The sequence below is a fragment of the Pleuronectes platessa genome, chromosome 19, assembly GCF_947347685.1.
Source record: "Pleuronectes platessa chromosome 19, fPlePla1.1, whole genome shotgun sequence".
NCBI classification, from domain to species: domain Eukaryota; kingdom Metazoa; phylum Chordata; class Actinopteri; order Pleuronectiformes; family Pleuronectidae; genus Pleuronectes; species Pleuronectes platessa.
This window is the reverse complement of record NC_070644.1, coordinates 14,116,931-14,138,925: the sequence shown is the minus strand read 5'-3', so window position 1 is coordinate 14,138,925 and position 21,995 is coordinate 14,116,931. Positions and strand designations below refer to the sequence as shown.

General features: G+C 41.8%; 3 protein-coding genes across 7 annotated transcripts; 1 reads left to right on the top strand and 2 right to left on the bottom strand.

Moving 5' to 3' along the window:
- Positions 1–75: 75 nt before the first annotated feature.
- On the bottom strand, positions 76–7,143 carry gmcl1 (germ cell-less, spermatogenesis associated). Of its 3 annotated transcripts, none has more exons than XM_053411813.1 (15): positions 6,608–7,143; positions 5,678–5,859; positions 5,444–5,563; positions 5,238–5,334; positions 5,059–5,156; positions 4,819–4,931; positions 4,658–4,723; positions 4,359–4,443; positions 4,178–4,268; positions 3,924–4,064; positions 3,492–3,561; positions 3,313–3,388; positions 3,088–3,233; positions 2,896–2,983; positions 76–2,797 (listed from the first exon to the last, which is right to left on the bottom strand). In XM_053411813.1, exons 2-15 carry the CDS (start codon positions 5,855–5,857, stop codon positions 2,657–2,659), a joined length of 1,512 nt encoding a protein of 503 aa, XP_053267788.1. In that variant the 5' UTR covers positions 5,858–5,859; positions 6,608–7,143; the 3' UTR covers positions 76–2,656. The 3 variants fall into 3 exon arrangements, with proteins under 3 accessions (XP_053267788.1, XP_053267787.1, XP_053267786.1); XM_053411812.1 differs by having other exon boundaries at positions 5,678–5,864; positions 6,756–7,143; XM_053411811.1 differs by having other exon boundaries at positions 6,756–7,143.
- A 1,681-nt stretch (positions 7,144–8,824) lies between these two features.
- Positions 8,825–16,818, top strand: ggcx (gamma-glutamyl carboxylase). Of its 3 annotated transcripts, XM_053411807.1 has the most exons (16): positions 8,825–9,055; positions 9,259–9,459; positions 9,636–9,794; positions 10,771–10,936; positions 11,031–11,109; positions 11,196–11,302; positions 11,415–11,578; positions 11,669–11,970; positions 12,352–12,483; positions 12,859–13,010; positions 13,105–13,274; positions 13,393–13,523; positions 13,615–13,762; positions 13,948–14,152; positions 14,232–14,434; positions 14,834–16,818. In XM_053411807.1, the coding sequence occupies exons 1-15, from the start codon at positions 9,001–9,003 to the stop codon at positions 14,389–14,391; spliced, it is 2,331 nt and encodes a 776-aa protein (XP_053267782.1). In that variant the 5' UTR covers positions 8,825–9,000; the 3' UTR covers positions 14,392–14,434; positions 14,834–16,818. The 3 variants fall into 3 exon arrangements, with proteins under 3 accessions (XP_053267782.1, XP_053267783.1, XP_053267780.1); XM_053411808.1 differs by having other exon boundaries at positions 8,825–9,025; positions 14,232–16,818; XM_053411805.1 differs by having other exon boundaries at positions 14,232–16,818.
- On the bottom strand, positions 15,200–21,286 carry snx24 (sorting nexin 24). The gene is made up of 7 exons (XM_053411814.1): positions 21,056–21,286; positions 18,962–19,045; positions 18,078–18,182; positions 17,775–17,869; positions 17,647–17,676; positions 17,364–17,428; positions 15,200–17,237 (listed from the first exon to the last, which is right to left on the bottom strand). The coding sequence occupies exons 1-7, from the start codon at positions 21,122–21,124 to the stop codon at positions 17,167–17,169; spliced, it is 519 nt and encodes a 172-aa protein (XP_053267789.1). The 5' UTR covers positions 21,125–21,286; the 3' UTR covers positions 15,200–17,166.
- Positions 21,287–21,995: the final 709 nt, after the last annotated feature.

Sequence of the window (21,995 nt, the reverse complement as noted above, 5' to 3'; positions counted from 1 at the left end):
GGACATCAGCAACATATTACATCAAGCCTGTGAGTGAAAGTCAGCCGATGATAGAATTGAAATTCTACACTTCAGTAATGAGGGAACGATGGCATAGTTTTATTACCAGTTTAAAAGGTAAACAGGTAACGTGATTTTGAACATCTCTGATAGAAAATTGATATTATAGGTCCCAGATTAATAAGGGAGAGACTTCAGAGGCTCAAGTCTTAGATAACAACAGTACTCTGGAATACCACATAGAAAGTTATAAATTCTTTAGCAACCAGGAACTGTTTTACATTTAGTGAGGGAAATGACAGGAGCTCTGAATTCTGGAGATGAGCCAAGTGAAAACCGCATTGGTGCCACCTACACACCGATCTTTGAGCCACGCTGACAGGAGGGTGCTGTAAAACAGAGTCTAATCAGTTTCTTTAACGATTCTTATCAAAAACTAATACAAATAATAAATAATTTCTCTTTGGGCTTCTTGCATAACTGACAGGAAAACAGATTTGATTGCTAATCATCAAATCTAAACTTAAAAATAAAAATTGAGAATTAACTTTTGTGCAGATGAGAAAGGTCAAGTTCATCAGCTAAAACAAAATCATAAATGCAAACTTAACTTTATAAAAAACGTGATAGCACCACAGCCCATGTCAACGGGCAGTTTTATTGGAAGTTCGATATTGTGTACATGTTTTACTTTGAAAAAAAAAAAAGGCGATACAAATGAAGTAAAAAATAAATAAATGCCAAATAAAAACAATTTAACCTGATGACATTTGGAGCTATACAGGTGAGTTACATGACAATGTATTGGCTGTACATAATTTACAGGTCTGAAAAATTCCCACATGTATTTGTTCTCAAAGCAACATGAGGTAACAGCTTTCCAAAATCGCCAGCAGTGAAGTTAATCATTTCTCCACAACTTAACTGCACAGATTCTTAGTGTGGTGAGGGGAGCAGCAGAAAAAGTCTGCTCACAAGTTCCTGTACAAGACGATACAGAGTTTATCCCATGAAGTGAAGAGCGAGTGCCCTGCAGAGGTTTGATACTGCAGAATGTCTGAAGTAAATATCTAAGCAGCAGGACATCAGGGAGCTGGTGTTCAAACTGTAAACTGTGACAACGATACATGAAGTCCCCTGAAGCCTCTTGTCTCACGATGAAAGATTATTGAAATCTGGACTTTCAGAAGCTTAACTGTAAAGACAGCTCCCCAAGAGGTCAGCGATGCCACTTCCTCCACTTTACTGAGGAGGTAGAGAACTTTCTGACCTGAAAGAGCTTGAACAGCAGTTGTTGTTGTTGGTGTAGAATAATAACATTAGCAGACAAACCCACATTAAGACTATGAGTGGGCTCACATCAGGTAGATCCGTCCTGAGAGATCCAATCACAAGTGGACAGTGTTGGGTTCGTCTGTTCTAATCTAACATTGAAATGTGTCTCCATCCTGTGACCACTTGTGATTGGATCACTCTGGTGGGATTTTAATACCAGACCTTAACCAATGAAAACAGTAGAGTTAACAAGTTGAAACAGGCTGATCCTGTGCTTCTTCCACATAAAGCAGTTGGATATCTGTTTTTCATCATCAGCTGCTGGTGTGAAATGTTTAATCTAACAGCAAAGGTGCTAAAATTAAGAGTCGGCAATGAGTGGGGCTGCAGGTCTGACTGATGTTGTCTTGCTGCACTGAGCCCAACAATTCAGGTCAATACAAGAATCTAATTAGGAAAAGAAGTATATAACGTGTCGACCCACCTCAAAACAGTGCTGGTGGAGTTTCTAACACACCCATAAGTGGACCACACCTCTGTGCACACCCCGAGTTAAATGTACATATGATCAGAGGAACAATAGACTGAAAACTTCCCGTAGAAGTGAGTGCAGCAACTGCTCTTCTAAAACAATTACACATTTTTAAAGCTCATATTGATCTTACTGATACAGTTATCAGGTTTTCTGAGGTATTGACCTCTGAGCGATGGACAATTTATGACAACCTGTTGTGTTTTCTTTCCCCGTGTGTGTTTACATTAGGACATTTTCTATTTCCCATTAGTGGACCTGAATTCCAGTTGACCTCATGCATGTCCCTGAGTCTCAGGTTTGCTCTGCAGCGTGATGAGGCTTTTATTAATGATCAGTTTCAGCCTCTGGTGATGTTCATATATCCGAGACTGATAATTTCCCCACAATTATCGATAGAAAAACAATTCCACACTGGTTTCAATAATACTGTGAGGTGAGACTCTTCCAGGGTCTTCACAAACACCAGATCTAAACAACCTGAAGTCCAAAGCATCTCATGATAAATGGAGGTTTTCCTTTCTGATGAAAGGCCTGACATCTCTATTCAGACTGTTCGTGAAAACATTCGAGGAGAAGTGAAGCTGCCCTGAAGGCGGAGCGTGGCCTGATCCCTTCCCGGCCACTGTGACGTGTCTCTGTCACACAGTAAACTCAGAATGTGCCAAAACACTAAATACATAGACACAAAACATTTTCCAATCCCACCTCACTGAGGTACAGAGCATGCAGACGATATGTCCCATGTAGAAAATGGTGTTGGTGTTGGAAGATGGTGGTGGATTGTACATACAAGCTTTTGTCAGTGTCTCGGCTTCACCGGGAAGAGTGGCAGTGGGAGGACTGGCATCACGACACACAGCGAGCAGTGCTGTCTTGCTCTGAGGACTCTAGACGGTTGTCCAGGTGTGGCGACGTATACAGGAAGTTGCAGCACACATAGAGGGGGAATGATAACAAGCGGCTGTCCAGGTTCATCACCACGTACTCCTGAAGGGATCGAAGGGAACAGGGGAATATTAAGAACGCCTCCAACATAATGAAGTGACAGCTGAGCCATTTACATCTGCAGCCGTGTATTCACTGACCTGGTCTTTCTCCAGGGTGAGGAGCTGGTAACCCGTCGAGCGACTGCAGACCAGCTTTCCTCGGCTGTCAAAGGAGGCGAGACGCAATCTGCCCACAAATTTGAAGTATAAATCGTTGGACATTTTAGTTTGATGTCAATTTTTAAAGGCTTTGGATTCAGAGAATGTTTGAAGTTTGACTGCACAGCTGACCTGTATGCCAAATGCCTCCGAAGTTGCAGGCTCACAGCCCCCCCACATGGCTGACTCAGGGTATTTCTTTTGAAGACTATGAAGCGGTTCGTGTAGGTCACCAACAAGTCAAAGCCAAAGTTAAAACCTGTCCACCGCCAGCAGTACTGAGGAAAAGGAAAAAACATCTCAGTAAACCTGTGACTGTAAAGGAGCTTCTGTTAGTGTGACAGTGAGAAGACTCACATCTCCATCTTTGGTCAGCTTCCTTCCACACCTCATGCTGCTCAGCTCAAACTCCTCTCTATTGGCTTCCTGGGGACTAGAGACAGATGGATTCTGCTATCATCACAACTTTAACACAATATTCCATATATCTACAGTTACTTGGGTCATTTTGATAACACTCAGTCTTAGGCACTCACCCGTTGTCGTTGTCGAACTCTGTCCGGAGCATTGCAAACCACTGGTTTTTGTAAACCGATGTTAGCCAATCTACAATATAAAATATGACAAGAAAAAAATGTCAGTGCATCAAACACATGGAGCAGGCTCTTCCTACAAATATAGATTAAAGTGTTTACTGCTGTTGCTTTATATCTAGTCTTTATATCTAGTAGTTACATGTCAATTTGTGTAATTCTTAATGCTGCTGATTGAGACAACTTAAGCAACTAAATCAAACATGGAAACAGAATATTGGCATGAGTAACAAGAGAGTCCATGAAAACTAATTGTAACCATTAAAAAACTTAAATAAAATATTTCGCTGTATTCAAAATTGCTTCACTGCTTTGAAACCAGGTAATGAAATTAAAGATCTAAAGAAAGCAATGTCAGAAAGAACCAAATCTTACCAGGGGGCAAAATATTATCTCTCTCCAGGATTCGTGCAGATGCCAGATCGTTGATGATGTACTGGAGACGAACGTATTTGAACACTGAACAAAAAGGTGCACCGTCGTCTGTGTTCAGGAAGGGCTCTCTCTCACACAGGTCTGTAGCACAAGGTTAAATTAAAACAGAGTCAAACATGTGGGTGTGGTTCAATAATAGCAAGAAGGAGATTTAACATGGAGTGATATTTCATAAGATGCAGGTTTTAAAATACCAGTCCTGCGCTTGCACAACCAGGCATCAGCATCAGCCAGAAGCTGCTTGATGGGACCATCCCACGATGGATTGAGTTGCAGAAACATCCACTTCAGAGAGAGAAAATCATTAAAACACGGGTCTAATAAAAATGAAAATAAAAATATGTTGAGTGAAAAGTATATAACATTTCCTCCTACCTTTTTCAGAGCAGTGTAAACATCCATCTCCACCTGCATTACAAACAGATCTGAGGACTGAATGAGCTGATCCATCACCTCAGCTCTGAAATCACAGAGCAGACACAAATGTTATTATCGTCGTAGACAGAGATATTTGCACTGTGGTTTGAAATATTATTACTCAACTCATGACATTTTATTGTGATATAATTTAGAGGAGAAAACAAATCAGAACAGTCACAATTATATAATTTAAGAAAGGTTAGAGACTAGACAAGGATGTAAAAGTTAAAGATTCGTGAGCTGAGGACACAAACCCAAGTTCTTTCATCAGCTCCACATTTTGGTGGGTCATCAGGTTGTTCAGAAGCCACTCAAGACACCTACAGCACGAGATATAAAAACAAATATATCATAAATTAAAAAACACACCTATTAATTATTAATCTGACTATCACTAGATGGAATCAAATCGGACTTTTTCATGACAGAATCCAAGCCGTAGATACTGGCACAAGCGTAGTAGCCACACACAGTTTTTGCACTGATGTTTTCCTTCATGGTTTCTCCACACTGCTGGATCAGACCGTCCTGGAGACAACAACAAACCACGAGATTTGATTAAGATTCATTTCATATGACTCCATTTATGGAAAAGCAAAACTGTGACTTTGCATTTGCATTTGCGACAATAACTGATTTCTTTCAATTCACTGACCAGTTGTAGCATGCAAGCAGCGGCAAGAATACTGACGACTCTGCTGGGCTTGATCAGGACATCGTCCCGGTACAGGGATCCAAACACGACCTGTAGAGCTACAGGCATGCATCAGTACAGCTATCAGTAAATAGAAGAAATGTTCGATTGTTTGCTTTCTGTGACTTATGTGCTCTTACCTTCTGTGTCGATGTTCTGGTCTGGGATCTCCAAGCCAATTTCCATCATGTTTGACTCCTTCCAAGAGCCGCTGAACATACTGGAAAAATATCCTGACTGCAAGAAGCAAGAACGACAAAGAGCTAGTACAAAAAGAAAAGGATGACCCACATGAATGAAAAAATCCCTGACTCTCTCTGAGGTGTTTTGTGTCATCATATTTTACCTGACACAGGTAGACTTTGTGCAAGTTCCACTCCTGCCCCAGAGCACAGATGCGGATGTCGCTGTTTTCCCCGTTCAGGAACAGGGTTTGATAAATGTACCTCGATGTGCATTTGAGTTTCTTCCTGCTCAAGTTCGGAAAAAACCCCAACAAACAACAGAGGAGAGACAGAAGAGACGGTGAGACAAAACACTGATGAGTGAAAGACATTTCACACCGAGCTGATCATCGGACTTGCCTGCGAGGTGTATCCAGTATGGCATCATCCTCCTCTTGTTCACTGTCACAGTCACACGGGGCATTTCTTTTCCTCTTCTTGCACTCACAGCTGCGCTTGCGGCTGGTGCTTGTGCCCTCTACAGCTTCCTCTGGCCCCCGAGAGGGCGACTGGAACCTGCTGCCCAGACTTCCCATCTCTACCCTTTCCACAAGACACGAAACAAACAAAACAACAGCTCAGCTGCAAAGTATCATCACGTGACAATATATCTGTGTTTATCAATATGTCTGTGTTTATCAATATGGAATCAATATCAAGAGTGTCAGGGACTTTGGCTTTTGGAGGATTGCAATAGCTTGTGTTGATTTATATTTTGATTTATTGATAAAACAACAGTAAAACATATCAATAATTGTTGCAGTGTAATAATAATAATAAAGAGGTAAATAAAAATCTATTGTTTGTCCTTCTGTGCTCATAAAGAAGAGTTTAAACACACTACCTTAATTTAGAAGAAGAAAAATATCCATCTTTAACAAAGAAACTTTTGGTATTTCGTGATATACTAACTGACTATTATCAGAAAGGTTATTGAAGTCGTTTATGAATGGACTTGTTGATAAATCATTTCAGCGTGTTGTTCTTTCTTAACACTGCATTAAAATGTGGACATTTACTTATATTGACTTCCTTCACTGTCTTATGCAATTTAGAGATGTACAAGGCAGCATATTGTTCTTCAGATATTTGTTCTAAACGTAAATATTTAATTGAGTTATTAAAGACTTTGCCACCACTAAATAACTCCTCAATAATAACACTGTGTAGTAGAATACTGAAGAAAAGAAGACGAAGGATCAGAACTTGTTGTTGTTGTATCATTTGTCTTCTTGAGTGAAAGACACTTCACATGTGCTCACAGGAGACTCGACAGTTGTATTTACCTGACTGTGCGAGTTTGGGGAATGAAAAACAAAACAAAATGGACTTCGATTAGCTTCCCTTGACAATAAACAGAGTCTGATGTATGAGCTCCATCCTCCAGGCTCTTCCAAACACATGGACAGGGTGTCACACCAACACAGCACCCACCTGGCGATCAGCTCCGTGCAGACGGAGGCAGAGGAACCAGGTTAATTCAACGGTAAACACCGGCTGATAATCCCCCGGTCGCACCGCCTGTCAGACACCGACGAGCCAGCTGAGGAGGAGCTAACCTCAGTTAGCCCCAGAGCTAGCCTCAGAGCTAAGCGCAGAGCTAGCTTAGCGTCCCCAGAGGAAGACGTCTGAGAAGAGGAGCAGTGTTTCTCCTGACGATCAGCTCCTCCACACGGAAACCCCTCCTTGGTTCAGTCACATGTTTCTGAGTCGGAGGTGAAGTAAACACAGAGAGAACAGATGATGTGTGGCTGCCTGTCTGTGCTTTTGTTGTTCTTCTTCTTCTCGAGATATGGTTGTGAGTAGCGTGTCTACGTCAAGGGCTGCTCTGCCTCCCACCGGTAGTGACTCATCAATGCAGTTTAAGCCACCAGTTTAAATCTTGCAATAGCATTTTGTTAATTCAAAATAAATCTTATGTTCCTTCATCAAACCTCTAACATCCCTTAGGACAATTTGAATCTTGGATATATTGGACAGTAAAATTAATAATATCAAAATTGAATTAAATTAAATATAAAAACAATTAAATTAAATTAAATTAAAAAAAACAAAAAAAACCTGCGCGCGCACATTCTGCGCAGAAGCCCATTGCGCACATCATGCGCAGAAGTCCATTGCGCACATTCTGCGCAGAAGCCCACTGCGCACATTCTGCGCAGAAGCCCATTGCGCACATCATGCGCAGAAGCCCTTTGCGCACATTCTGCGCAGAACCGAACTGCGCACAACCTGCGCAGAAGCCCACTGCGAAGAAATTGCGCGCGGTTTTTTTTTCTTTTTTTTTTCTGCTTTTCTATTTAATTTATTTCAATTTATTAAGTGTAGGATATTTAGCAATTAATAGGTCATTAAAATCCTGCCTACCCGGGACCTCCTTGTTGGAGGACGGCCACATTACCGACTAGGCCATACTGCCTGCTGGCTCCATCGACGAACTAAGCACATTAAGACGATGGACAAATTATCGTGTGTGTCTGTGTCATTCTATATTGCAACAGCAAAAATATTTTCTACTTTACTACCTATATTTGAGAGCCTTACTTAAAAGTTAGTTTTATATTTTTGGATATTAGATACTTGATGAGGCTGCCCCCTGCTGATTCTCACTGTCATGCTTATAAGTAAATGAAAACCAAAATGATCACAGAACACCTCAATGTTAAAGTGATGCTGAAAAAAAAAAAGGCGCTTGTCTGATCCACGATAAAACCCTGACAATTACAATGTTCTTTTCATTGTGACTAAATTTGGGGGAAATGGCAAAAAATAAAATCAATGGTTTCATATTATTTCAAATTGAATATCTGTGTCTTTTGAATTTCACCTTCTTAGGTTCTGCTACAAATTCTTAAATCCCTGAACGAACAGCAAAAGCAATATTTACTGCGAAAGAATGCTTCTACTTTTAGTTCTATGTTCAGCTGCTCACGCAACTGCAGTCCTCCTGTGTTAACAGCAGGGAGCAGTCATGCACTTGATAAAAGACAGAGGGCATCTCGATGAGAGCAGCTTGCTAACTTTGCTGAGAGGAACAGAAGCAGATAAAGAACATATTGTAGGAAGATTGTTGGAGGCTACATTGTGATCATATGGAGGTTGTAGGTCAATGTTATAAATATTGTCTTTGAATTTTAAAATGTATGGTGTGTTGACGTTTTTAAAAGGCACTGATGATAATTATTAAAAAAACCTCTTCTCAGTTAAATAATATGCTGATAATACTTGAGCCTTGAGCCTGAGAGTGAAATGCTCCTTCCTAATACCCACATTAAAGTGAGATTCAGAGCTGGATGGCTGCTTTCATGTAACCTCAGATGGTGGCTCTGTGTGATGAATTATAGTTATTATTTGGTTCAGTATTTATAAACTGCAGCCGGATGTGACGTATGAGGTGCTCCCTCTGGTGGGTGGGACTATAGCAGGAACCAGCCAATAAACCGCGAGCACTTCTTTCACAACATTCCAATCCCTCCCCCTCTATCTTCCTCCTCCTCTTCCTCCTCTTCCTCCTCCTCCTCTGCAGTGACCAGTGTGTTTATGCGTGTACGTGCGTGTGCGTGACAGTGACACGTACCTGGGTCTAACTGTTACGAGACCTGGCAGGAGACCTCCACCTCGGGCAGGCTGAGCAGAGAGATCGCCCCACTGCGTCCTGAGATCCGGAGCATTTGGCAGCATGGAGACGAGGGAAGCAGCCGCAGGTGAGGCTGGAGTCTGTGGACAGATCCAGTGTGAGTCTGTGTTGTGGTTCAGTCATTGTAATAACTAGTTAGACCTGCATTCAACCTGGGAGTAGCTGCTGAGTAAATGGTAGCAGTGTGTGGTGTACAAACATGGCTGCATGTTGCAGTTTTCAGACCCTTCTGCATAAATCACATTGGATTTAGAAAAACATCAGACTATTTGACCTTTTACTGTCTCATTCAAACTCCAGGTCTTGTGAGCAGCGATGGGGAGGAACAGGCTGCAAAGAATGAGGCAGCTCCTCAAAAAGACCCCGAAACACCCACCAAAAGCAAGATGGAGCAGATCTTTGGGTTCAAGAAGGAGGACCTGAGCTCCTGGCAGAGCCTGGTGACCCTGCTGAGCCGACCCACTGACCCAGCATCCCTCGGCATCTTCCGCTGCTTGTTTGGTGAGTTCATATCAAATCAAATTATGGCCCATATTCCCCAAATTTCGAAAAAATATATAGAGAATAGTGTGAGGTATTTCTAGGACAATTATATATGTGCATATAAAACAAGGCCTTATTATTTCAGTCTGCAAATAAACAAGTGTTTACATGATGGTTATGTGTCTTTCATGCAGGTTTGCTGATGCTCATCGACATCACTCAGGAACGTGGCCTCAGTCACCTGGACTATAAATACCTGGACGGGGCCCCCGTGTGCCGCTTCCCCCTCTTCAACTTCCTACAACCCCTCCCACTGGACTTGATGTACCTGGTGTACGTGGTGATGTTCCTCGGTGGGTCACACACACACTCCTCCATCTTGTTTCAAATCACACGTCCAACAGATCAGACTCTGAAAGGTTGTTTACGGAGTTGTGGTGAAGGAAGCTGTCCCCCCTTCTCTTTGGAGTTTTCGCTGATGCAGTCGTTTCACAGGAGACAGTCTCTGTGGGGCGGCTGTCTATGGTGAGGATTAAAGTGCAGACTCCAGATGGGAAATCATCCACTTTTATTTCCCCCCAAGGCAACAACGTTACTACAAGATAGTGACATGCAAGAAGGAAAAACAGGCAAACAGGAACACAATGACAATCAAAGTAAATCAATGCTGATGAATCACTAGTGACACAAATCAAATACTCTAAGAGATGGACACACACATTTGGGAGTTTGTAGAAAAACATTTTTGTAGTAGCATTTAGATTGATTTCACCACAGGGAAGAAATCCATAAACTTTTGGTGGATTTCTCAAATTCCTGACATACTACAACCTCCAATAAAACCTTGTGACTGGTTTTTTAACATAGAGATCCAATCAAATATTTATTATATAATCTGTTCAGTGTATTTCCATAAAAACATAAACAAACATTTTGGGGCAAACTAATTCAACATAATCTTAAAGGACTTTGTGCAACTTAGATCTTTGGCGAAATTTAAAGGGGCATTTCCTACAAATCTTCCTTAAAGTTGAGTAAAGATAGTCACATTGAAACCAGGCCTGTCAGATATCAATCTCCTAGATTTCCCATAATGCAACTCAGTAACCGCTTTCATCAGACACTCCCTATCGTCCTCTCTGAACCTCCTGATCTTCAGATTTCCATCGGCGACAAAGACGACATTATATTTCAGTTTTCACCAACTCACCGGGACTCCTCACGGACTAGTTAACAGGCATTACTATGTAAAAAAATAATAAACCAATATTAATATCTGTTGCTATTTGTATCGTAACTCTAGTTGTGTGTCTATGTTTCTAAACGAAGGTGCCCTGGGCATCATGCTCGGCTGTCTCTACCGTCTCTCCTGCCTGATGTTCATCTCAACCTACTGGTACGTCTTCTTCCTGGACAAAACCACCTGGAACAATCACTCGTACCTCTACGGCCTCATCGGGTTTCAGCTCACGCTCATGGACGCCAACAGATACTGGTGAGATGGCGTCTGTTGTGTTTCTGTGTTTCTGTCCCCGTGTCTGGTGATCCGAACAGAGTGAGATGTTTAAAAAACCTGTGTGTATTTGTAGGTCGCTAGATGGATTGCTGAGACCTTCTATAAGAAACAGGCACGTGCCTCTGTGGAATTACACTTTGTTGAGGACACAGGTTTGTACATCAGTACATTTTTACATTTTTAACTTGAATTATTCATGAAACAGAACAGGCGTTAAATGTTTTTTTCTTTTTTGAAGATATTCTTTGTCTACTTCATCGCTGGAATCAAGAAATTGGATGCTGATTGGGTGGAGGGATACTCCATGTCCTACCTGGCACATCACTGGCTTTTTGATCCGTTCAAGTAGGTTTCATGAAGCAGCTCAGACTGAAGTCTACTTCAGCTTTTAATTGACTTCCGTCGGAACCTCAGTGCACCCACTCTGATCTCACTTTACCAAACATTATTTCCCCAGAGTGATTCTTCCTGTGGAGTTAGTGAGTCTGCTGGTGGTGCACGGAGGCGGCCTCTTTCTGGATCTGACCGCCGGCTACCTGCTGTTCTTTGACGCCACAAGACCCTACGCCATTACCTTCGTCTCCTACTTCCACTGTATGAACTCTCAGCTCTTCAGCATCGGTAAGTCTGAGGCCTGACTTCACTCAAAACATGTTGAATATTTAAAATTCTGCCCTTTTTCGACGTTTTGTTTTGTATAATCGTCCTCAGGGATGTTTCCCTTCACCATGCTGGCCACCAGTCCTCTCTTCTGCTATGCCGACTGGCCCAGAAGATTCTTCTCCCACTTCCCGGCGTTCCTCAGGGGGGTGTTGCCGCTCACCTCGCCGGATCCTCAGCCCAGCCCCTCCTGTGTCTACCATGAGATCCAGAGCACCAGTGCTGAACGCCAGGAGACCCCACCTGTTGCCAAATCTTCCAAACTGAGATTCAAGCACAAGCTGGGAGCCATTTTTACAATTATCTACATCATTGAACAGTTATTCCTGCCTTACTCCCACTTCATCACAAAGGTATATCAGCCTCTAGTGATGTTTGCTTTAGCCTAATGGAGCCTGTTATTGTTTCATGAATTGAATTACAGTACATTTAGCTATTGCCTAACTTACCTTCTGCCTAAAAGGACCGAACTTTCTTATCAGCTAAAGCCTCCTGAACACCCTGTGAGTCACCAGACTGAGAGTTGCTCAATCAGAGTAAACAGTCTTTGGTCTACAGCAAACAGCAGCTCAGCTGAGGTTCTCAGTAGTAAAGTGAAAGCACTAAAAAAGCACTTATTGGTCATTTTTATCTGTTACTTAAAAATTTTGGTCAGATTTAATTAAAAAACAGGTGAAACAGCTCAATATCTTTCTTATTAATATGAAATTATCCCGAACCATTCATTCTTCCAGGGTTACAACAACTGGACCAATGGCTTGTACGGCTACTCGTGGGACATGATGGTTCACTCCCGCAGTCACCAGCACGTTAAGATCACATACAGAGATGCAAAGACTGGAGACGTCGGATATCTGAACCCAGGGGTGAGTTTCAGGGGAAAACACCGGAGGAGAAGATGTTATAGAGGATTCTATTAACTCATTCATCTTCTGTAGACAAAATATATAAGTCATTAACATCTAAAACATTATCAGTTTGTAATGACTTAGCAGCCGAACACTCAAAGTGCTTTACAGTACAAGTCACTTTAACCCATTCACACATGTTCACACAGCACTTCCATCTAACAGTGCTTTTACGATTACACACCATTCATACACTCTCGGCACAGGGGCAATGTTTAGTTAAGAATCTTTTCACAAGGACACCTCAGAATGTAGGTTTGAGGAGCCGGGGATTGAACCACCAACCTTCTCGGTAGTGGCCCAAGTAACAGTCACATTGTCTGTGTTCTCCAGGTTTTCACACAAAGCCGGCGGTGGAAAGACCATGGAGACATGCTGAAGCAGTACGCCACCTGCCTCAAGCACAATCTGCCTCGCTACAATATCTCTGATCCAGAAATCTACTTTGACATCTGGGTGTCCATCAACGAACGCTTCCAGCAAAGGTAGAGGAGCTTTTCAGCTGGAGAGAAAAATATGAGTAATGAGGAATAACTACTAGTGTGTGTGATACCAACCAGCTCTGGACTCTTCTCTCAGGATCTTTGATCCCCGTGTGGACATTGTGAAGGCTGATTGGTCTCCTTTCCAGCCAAACCCGTGGCTGATGCCTCTGCTGGTGGATCTGTCTCCCTGGAGGACCAAGTTCCAGGAGATCGAGGGCAGTCTGGACAATCAGACTGAGATCGTCTTCATAGCCGATTTCCCAGGTCAGAAATTTGCTTCCTTGTTCTTTTCTGTTCTGAAAAGTGGAATTTGGCTTTTAGCTTGGTTTGAGTAGATGCATTCATTCTTGTTTGTGCTCACTGACATTACGTTATTGTGCAGGTCTCCACTTGGAAAACTTTGTGAGTGAAGATCTGGGAAACACCAGCATCCACGTGTTGCAGGGCACGGTGAACGTTGAGATGGTGGAGGAGAAAAGGAACGTGACTCTGCAGCCTGGCGAGCAGACAAAGGTACATCCACACAAACGCCATCATCGCCAATAACATTACACTGTGTGACCTAAGCACTTTAAAGGTTTTACAGTCATGTGCATGTGTGTAGGTTCCTGCTGGAGCGTATCATAAGGTGCACACAGTGTCTGAAGACCCTTCCTGCTACATGTACGTCTACGTCAACACTACAGAGGCGGCGCTGCAGGAAAACTTCACCAAGCTGTTTGAGCTGCAGGAGCGTATCCGCAACGGGACAGGTGAAAACATCCGCAGGCAGTCAAAACCAGGGGGGGATGGTCTAATAAAAAATAAGGATCCATTGAAAATGTTTCTATTTTTCTACTTAAACCAAATAAAATAATCTAAAAGATCACGTTCAAGTCTGTCAACTTGCTCAAGACCTCTTAAATCATCAGATACTCACTGGATCTTCATTCCACAGAAACCGAGCCTATTCCTCCCGAGCTGCAGCCTCTCATCGCCGCAGACGACCTCGATACGTCGGAGGTCAACGCCACCGACCCGATCGTGCGGCTGTTCCTGAAAAGGCAGCGTCGCATGAAGGAGGTGAAGAAGCGCAGGGAAGCCGGCATGCTGGAGCGGCTGGAACGATTTGCTGTGAAAAAGTACTACACCATACGAAGGGGGTGAGTGAGACGACGTCCGATCGCTAAATGAATCCCTGAATGAACTGCATCTCATTAACTGGGTCCTCTTCTCTTTAAGATTCTTGATGACGGCCATTGCTATGAGGAACCTGGCGGTGGGCCTGCCGCCTCTGGAACAGCTGACGAGGGAAGTTGCCTTCGCCAACATGAAAGAACCTCAGGCTGACTCCAACCAGGACGAACGACTCAAGGACGAAGTTGGTCACGGAGAACTTTAAAGCTGCCGCTGGCACCACGGCTCCTCTGATGGATTGCGTGCAGGTGATCACACATTCCTAAGAAATGTGTGTGTTATTACTACTGGACTGTTACTGTTTTGAGACCCTGCTGCCCAGGACTCAAAAGATTTTCAAATTTTCTATGCTTCTGGAATATTTGGAATTCTAGATTGTTTCCATAATTTTGTAAAAAAGCATTAGTCTATGAATCTCTAGGTTTGCTTAGGACCCATTTCTTTTAAAGCTGCCATAAAACCAGTTCACTGTACAAGGTGACAGATGTGCACCGCTTTGCCTTGCAGGATTACATTTAGTTTTTTTTGTTTTATATGAATGCATAATGGCTGAATGATATGACCAAAAAGATATCTGACAGTATGTTGAGAATTGTTTAAAATCAAAACACTATGTCGGCTACAGACTTACGTTACATGATCTGCAGGGAGATCATCTCATGACTACATTTATGCTGCTCTGCTTGGAATGAAGATGAAGAGCAAAGGAGGGAACCTGAAGGATGAATGGCTGTACACTTCAAAATGGACGGATTTGAAAGGACAGGAATCCAGTTGTTCGGCTCCTTGGTACGAATTTACCTTTCAGCTCTAAATAAAAAAAATTCAGGCCAAAATATTTTACACACTACATGTAAAGGTTCCACTTCTCGGCACATTTAACCCTAGAATGTGATTAAAAACTGAAACTAATTGTAAGATGGTCAGTTGGCTGCCTTTTTATTCCCTTTTGTAATGAAAATCTTATCCTGATGTTATTTTCAATAAAAAAAAAAATCAGCTGACAAATGGTGTTTTGTGGAAATAATGAATTTTATTGATGTCAGTCTTTTTAACATGTCGCCCATTTTAAAGTGCTACAGCTCAGTGTTCACTGTACGTCGTCACTATGGCACATTAATAATACTTTTCACAGAATCAGAGCAAACTTTACACAATATAAATACATATATCAGTTCACAACATGGATGTCTAGGAAACTGTTAGATCTGCTTAAAACATAAAATCATGATCGGTTTAGTTGAGGTTAATAGTTCAAGATTCATTTCAGTTAAATATGCAGCTATCATTGTGCTGTAGTGGAGGTCCAGTCACATAAGAAAACACTGAAGGCTGGTCGGACAAGTACTCGGTCTGTGAAGTGACAACATGCGACATAATGCTTCACCACACGCGTGTTCACAACAGGAGATGATCTGTAGGTTCATCATTTACAGGGAACAACAACTCTCAAGTGTATTGTTAGTTCATATTGCACAGTTTCTACTGGTTTCAATTTTAAATCATCACACAAATCCCTTTACACAACGGGTGACTAATCACCACACTGAAAAACTGACCTTATATATATTATGTATAAATTCAACATTCAATGCAAAATGACTGGTATTAGTGTTGGACACTGGCCTTTAGGAACTGTTTTCAGGAGACTTTTTCCCTAATTGAAGCTGGTTTTCATGAAAATGTTCACATCTGCCAAATGTTTCATCGCCATTTTTGATCTTTCTGCAACTCTACTAAAACTACCGACTGGATTTCCATTAAACCAGGTTGCCCCCCACCCCACTGTCTTTAACATGGCGAGATAGGTATGCACTCTCAGAGCACCCGTCCAGTTCTTCATAGTACAAGTAGGAGAGAGGTTGTGTGCGGTGTACAGCAGCAGTTCAAACCCTGTGATTAGTTCTTAATGGCTGTTCTTAAAGGCTCATATCTCACTGCTTCTCTTCCTCGTGTTTCATATACGTGGGCAGAGCCACAGCGGGAGAATGATAAGCAAGCTGAGGAAGCGCGGAGGCGTAACAAAGACACGGACGCCACCCTAATCCTCAAATTAGTGTTTTGTCAACATCCAATTTCTGCAACTCCAAAGACGCCCGTCTGGAGCTCAACGTGTCGTTCCTCACTCGCAGGTTGTGCCACATACTTCTGATACATTTCACAGAGACTGGCTCTGAGCCCTGAACCTGGAGATGGTCACCAGATCAAAGTGAGCAACATCGTCCAGTAGCTCCACAGAGTTCACCACCAACAGCTCTGTCAACACAGGCATCTCTGCCACAGCCTCCGACTAAAGCTCGAATCATTCCCACACTGCTGTCTCCCTGCACGACCTCAGCTGGCCCCGTTTGGCAGCTAAAAACAGATCCAAAGGTGACATCACTGGCAGAGATGAGGGGGAACCTCCCTGTGTGCGGGCCATGATCCAGCTCCGCTCTCCGGCCCTGTGCTTTAAACTGACCGGACAAAAAAAACACTCCTCTGTCTGTGGTAAATCTTCAGTTCGTCTGGTTCCCCAGAGACGGAGCTTAGTAACTTAACTCTTTAAAAAAAAATACAATTCTCCCTTACTTCAATCAACCTTTGAGTTATATTTCCATTTGTATCCTACATTTGTATTAAACTCTTTGCTTCCTTAAGAAATCTCACGAATCTGCCTTACGGATTAACACTTCTTTTTATAGCTGAAATAAATTGTTAACTTAAACAATTTTTCGAGGAAGAATCAGTCAAATTCATTGAAATACGGGTCAGTACTAGGATAACATAATTTGTCTGTGTTGAAATGTGGTGGGTGTGATTTATTGAGAGGTTAGGCCCCTTTTTAACATCTGGATTTTTTTGTGACATGCTTGTGGAAATACAGATGAGGCTCAGTGCACCTTCCCATGTTTCGTCCTCGATGATACACACCGAAAATGGTGTGATAATGTGGAGCACCCATTTGTGGGGATGCGTCGTCAGATTCGGCTCTGCGACTCTACCTCGGCTGGAGATCTGGGTAGAAGACTCCATGGATCACACCTTCGATCACAACATTCGCAAATGCATCTGAGAGTGAAGAAGAAAAGAACGTCTTTAGATTTGTAGTTAATTTAGGATAAGATATTAGAATTACTGTGATTTTAAAGAACCAATTTTATGGTTTTACAGTGCACAGACGAAGCTTGAGCTCACCGTGTGCAGATGGCAGCAGGTAGGGGTCTCTCAGAAACAACATGACCGGCTGATGGGACAGTTTACTGAAAAGAGTCCGAAAATGGGACGTGACCCAGTTGGTGAGCAGTTTCATGCAGCGTATAAATAAACAGTATGAAAACACAGAGGCCGTCACTGTCATGCAGGCTGAAGGCCACGTGCAGAGCAAATAATGACTGAGGTTTGCACCTGGTCAAAGTACAAAACGAGAACCTCTCATACAATAGTTCAGTTGATTAAAGAGTACAACAAAGTGACTCACCTTGATTCCTCTGATTCGGTATCGAATGACCTTAAAGAAGGATAATAAAGGTTTAGACGTTCCGCCTTTCAGCAGCCTGGGAACAGATCACTCCTTTACTTTATAGAAAAGCTACAGTTTCAACTCACCCGCAGCTCTCTGTTTTTGGCACTGAGGGATAGTGGCGGATATTCAGGAAATCCAGGAATATCTTTGGAATAACCTCATTTTCCATGATTATAGTCTGAAAAAACAGAGAAAACAAAAGCAAATTGCAGCGTTTGGTGCATAACTGCACGTCTGTTTCTTTGTTGGTTTGAACTCTACGACAATATGTTTATACAGTTACTCTAGTTTAGACATAACTTGTGTTTGGAAAGACTGCATGCATGAGTATTTGTTCTTCCTGTGGGGGAACAGTCCCAACAGGCGGAGTGAAGGTATCACTGTACCTGCAGGTAGAGCTCCAGACCATGTCTCCTCTGCTCCACCACTTTGGGAACCCAGTTTCTAACGTGTTTCGAAGGAATCTCAGGGGGTTTGATGCTCTTCTTCAGCTGGAGGAATAACAAAGCATCATAAAAACATGTAAATGACACAGCAGATAGTATGTTAGCAGCTCCACGAAGCAGCACGGAGGTACTGAATTATTTTTTTCATAATAGGCTTAGCAAATAGTAGAAATAATAGATAAAAGTCAAACTGATAATGCTAGAACCCAAACAGCGAAATGACATTCCTCTGTGATTCATCTTATTATTCATCATTGTGCCCTATTTACTGTGATATGTCAAACTCTGAAAATCACTAACATGAAAAGGTTGTTTCAGTCGAACAACACGTGGGCGACTGAGCGGTTAGAGGAAGAGGAACTCCTCTCTGAAGCTGCACAACTACCGACTCATTTAAATGGTTCACATGGTTAACCACCGCCACCACATCTGCTATTTATTGGTTGATGAGATTTATTGTGCAGTCATTTATATAACTAGTGTTTCGATGAATTTATGTTTTAACTACTAAATCAAATGTTTAGTCTCTGAAATATCCAACATTGAGGAGGAAACTCAAAGAGCCAAAGGTTTCATCTTCAAACTGAACAACAGCCAAAAGTCCAAACAGGTTGTTTGGACTTTTGCATCATATCATATTGAAGATGATGGAATCTGCAAGTAATGGACATTTTCATTTGATAAACTATTTTATATTATAAATGAACTGCAACATTTCTAGTGGTTTGACCTGTTAGTATTTTCCCCTATTTAAAGGCTATAGACTTGAACTGCTGAACAAAAGGAGCGCTGCACCACGACACGATGGCTGAACCGAATCTCACCAGTTTATGCAAAGCGTGGAATTCGCTGTAGCGTTTCTCCACAGAGTGTTGTCTGCCGTTCATCAGCACGTCAATTCTAAAGACCTGAAAGACAGAAGCAAATGAGTGAGTGCTACGTTCAGCGTCAGTTGGATTTATCTCCAGAGTTCCCCCAGCCAGAAACGTCCCTCCCTGTCCATACAGCCAGTGTGTGAGTGACTGATCAGCTGTCTGTGGAGCCGTCAGTTACTGTGGGTGTCAGCTAGTTACCGAGAGGAAGCATCTGGCTGCTGCAGTGGAAAAAAAAAAGAAAGATCTGAGCGAGTTCCTGCTGACATCCCGAAACAGATCGTCTCCCACTTCCCTCACTTTACTGGACTGTTCCGTGAAAACGTTGTTTCTTACTTCACTCATGTCATTGTGTTTGCCTGCGTTGTGTAAAGAGGGAAACTGACTCCTGAATGACGCCAGTGATGTTCATGTAACTCTGTGCTGCTTACGTAAACACAGAGGACTGCGCCTTCGGAGACAGACAACCAGTCATAGTTATTAACAAATCCTGAAACGGCTCAAGAGCTGGAAATTAGATGACAGCACGTCATGAACATGACCACGAATGGGATGTGACAAATGTCCAAAAGAGAACAAATAATGAAAATATGTTGTTTGTTCATAATGTTTACTTCTTATCATCTATGTATTTTATGAGCTTTTATATTATATTATAGAAATTCTTCCCCCAAACTGAGCCACACTAATACACTGGTTTCTAATCTACGGGTCGAAACCCATCTACGGGTCCCATGATAATTCTGAAGGTCACACGATAAATAAAATGCAAAAAATAGGTCTGTTCAATTATTCGTCCTTTTCTTTCTTGTCGGGCCTAAATCTGATACACAGACAAACCTTCCTTATCCTTAAAAACTCCATAGAGTCAGTCCCAGCAGGCCGTAGAATCAGTTCTTAGGAAGACAATGACGTACAGGAAATGTATTTATGATCATAGATGAGATGTTACTATTATGTCTGAATGGAAAATATGAAGCTAAGACTAGCAGCTGGTTAGCTTATGAAGGGGAAAACAGCTGGCTCGAATTCAAAAAACAAATATACGCCAGTGGTATGGAGTAAGTGCCCAGTATCAGCAGGTTTCATGAGTGGAAGCATAAAAAACCGGGACTGGTTGATGACAGAATGAAGCTTTAACAGAAATGAGTGTTCAAAGCATTAAAGCAAATGACTTTGACCTGATTTCTACTTCTGATACGTCTGTAACGGTTTTATAGAAGCCTATACTAAATTGAAGGGTTTAAACCTATACAGTGACATTAAAAGGTTCACTAACAGCTAAAGGAGAAGTTTAGAAGTTTCACGGTTTCACAGTCATTCAATATAAACACTGACACACTGAAAACCTTCCTCCATGTCGGATCTTAGTTTATTTCCCCCTAGTACAGTAACAGAGGATAACTTCTCTTATTTTATGCAAATAAAGGTAATGAAGTTTACATGTTATGAGGTAACATGAGGTATAAAACTCCCTCTGTGTGTTTCCATGCTGAGCTGCAGTGATAGAGGTAAAAACAGAGAAATGTCCTCATATCAAACTGCTGCAGATTCACATAGACTCTTTACTTTATCTGCTGCACTGCTGCCACCAACACTTACTATAAAATACCATAGGGAACCTTTTAGTAACAGAGGAAATGATCACAGCAAGAAAAGCCTGTTTCAATGATCATAAACAGCGAGGACATGCGACAGCCTTTCTTTAGATAGGTTTTTAAAAAGTGTGAACCTTTGCTTTAATACGAGCTGACTCCATCAAAGTTCTTCAAGCAGGTTGTGTTCATGTCAGACAAGTGGAATCCTCTCATCTGGATTCATAGAAAACAATGTAAACACAACTTCACGGTCAAGAATCTCTCGTATTGAATGTTTGACCAATACATCTGAACAGTGTCATAGGAAGATGAATTCAGATGATCTGAAGCTTTAAATCCCCAGACACATGTTGTTGTTATATCACACACACACCCACACACACATAGACAGACAACACACAGACAGACACAGACACACGCTGAGCTTATTGTGATGATCGGAGCTCACCGTGTATCCTCTCTCGATCGAGTTGTTTTCTGATCGAAACGACGGGATCGATACGTTCACCGGATGCATCTCGACTTGAAGACGCGTTTAATCTACTGAATAATGTTTAATCCTGTGTCACACACTCTCTCACTCACACACACACACGGATACAGACACACACCAACACACACGCACACACTCGCCGCTGCTGCTGGCTGGTGAGCTTCTCCAGTTTCTCTGACAGCCCGATAAAAATCACTGGATTTAAATAGGATGAGAAAGTGTCAGTGCTGCCCCCTGGTGCAGAGGAGGACACAGTTGCAGACAGGGTGTTGACACTGCGGTTTATTTTAATCTTGTGGAGAAAAAGAATAGTCTCCAAGTGTCTGTTTGGAGCTAAAATGTTTAATGTTCAGTTGTTATTTAGTTGAAATAAAGGAAAAGTCATAAGATCAATAATTTTCTCATTAAAATTTCTCTTTTTTCTCTATAATTTAACTGCCATTATGGGTAAAATGACACATATCCCCTAAACATTGGTGATCCATTATATAATCAATTAATAATCTGTTAATCTAAATGTGGTAACACTTAAAATCCACCCATTTTCCTTCATAAACCATATATCAACATTATATACTTATATAGTATTTATAAGCTAAGAGTTTATATTGATGTAAAGTACTTGGCAATAATTATAAACAAAATTATGAGGATATATATATGTATTATTACATATTACTTCAACTGTAATTTACTATATTCTCAGCCACTACAGGAGAGAAATATAGTTGCTGATAAAAACATTATTTAACAGTTAAATCTACTTACAACTAAATTATAATGTGTTTAAGACCATTTATTAATGGCTAAACATGATGAATATGGGACTTAATATGTAAAGTGTTTCCAACCATTTCAAGTTCCTGCCTTAAGTTATTTAACAAAAGGGCATCTC

What these genes read in the sequence shown, in the direction of transcription:
- gmcl1 (XM_053411813.1), bottom strand. Translation starts at nt 5,857, where the DNA reads ATGGGAAGTCTGGGCAGCAGGTTCCAGTCGCCCTCTCGGGGGCCAGAG. An exon ending in CCAGAACATCGACACAGAAG is followed by an intron (nt 5,157 to 5,237) that starts GTAAGAGCACAT and finishes GCATGCCTGTAG; the next exon opens with CTCTACAGGTCGTGTTTGGA. An exon ending in GAGTTCGACAACGACAACGG is followed by an intron (nt 3,389 to 3,491) that starts GTGAGTGCCTAA and finishes ATCTGTCTCTAG; the next exon opens with TCCCCAGGAAGCCAATAGAG.
- ggcx (XM_053411807.1), top strand. Translation starts at nt 9,001, where the DNA reads ATGGAGACGAGGGAAGCAGCCGCAGGTGAGGCTGGAGTCTGTGGACAG. An exon ending in TGGCTTTTTGATCCGTTCAA is followed by an intron (nt 11,303 to 11,414) that starts GTAGGTTTCATG and finishes TTATTTCCCCAG; the next exon opens with AGTGATTCTTCCTGTGGAGT. An exon ending in AACGAACGCTTCCAGCAAAG is followed by an intron (nt 13,011 to 13,104) that starts GTAGAGGAGCTT and finishes CTCTTCTCTCAG; the next exon opens with GATCTTTGATCCCCGTGTGG.
- snx24 (XM_053411814.1), bottom strand. Translation starts at nt 21,124, where the DNA reads ATGCATCCGGTGAACGTATCGATCCCGTCGTTTCGATCAGAAAACAAC. An exon ending in TCCACGCTTTGCATAAACTG is followed by an intron (nt 18,183 to 18,961) that starts GTGAGATTCGGT and finishes TTATTCCTCCAG; the next exon opens with CTGAAGAAGAGCATCAAACC. An exon ending in GTCTGGAGCTCTACCTGCAG is followed by an intron (nt 17,870 to 18,077) that starts GTACAGTGATAC and finishes CTGTTTTTTCAG; the next exon opens with ACTATAATCATGGAAAATGA.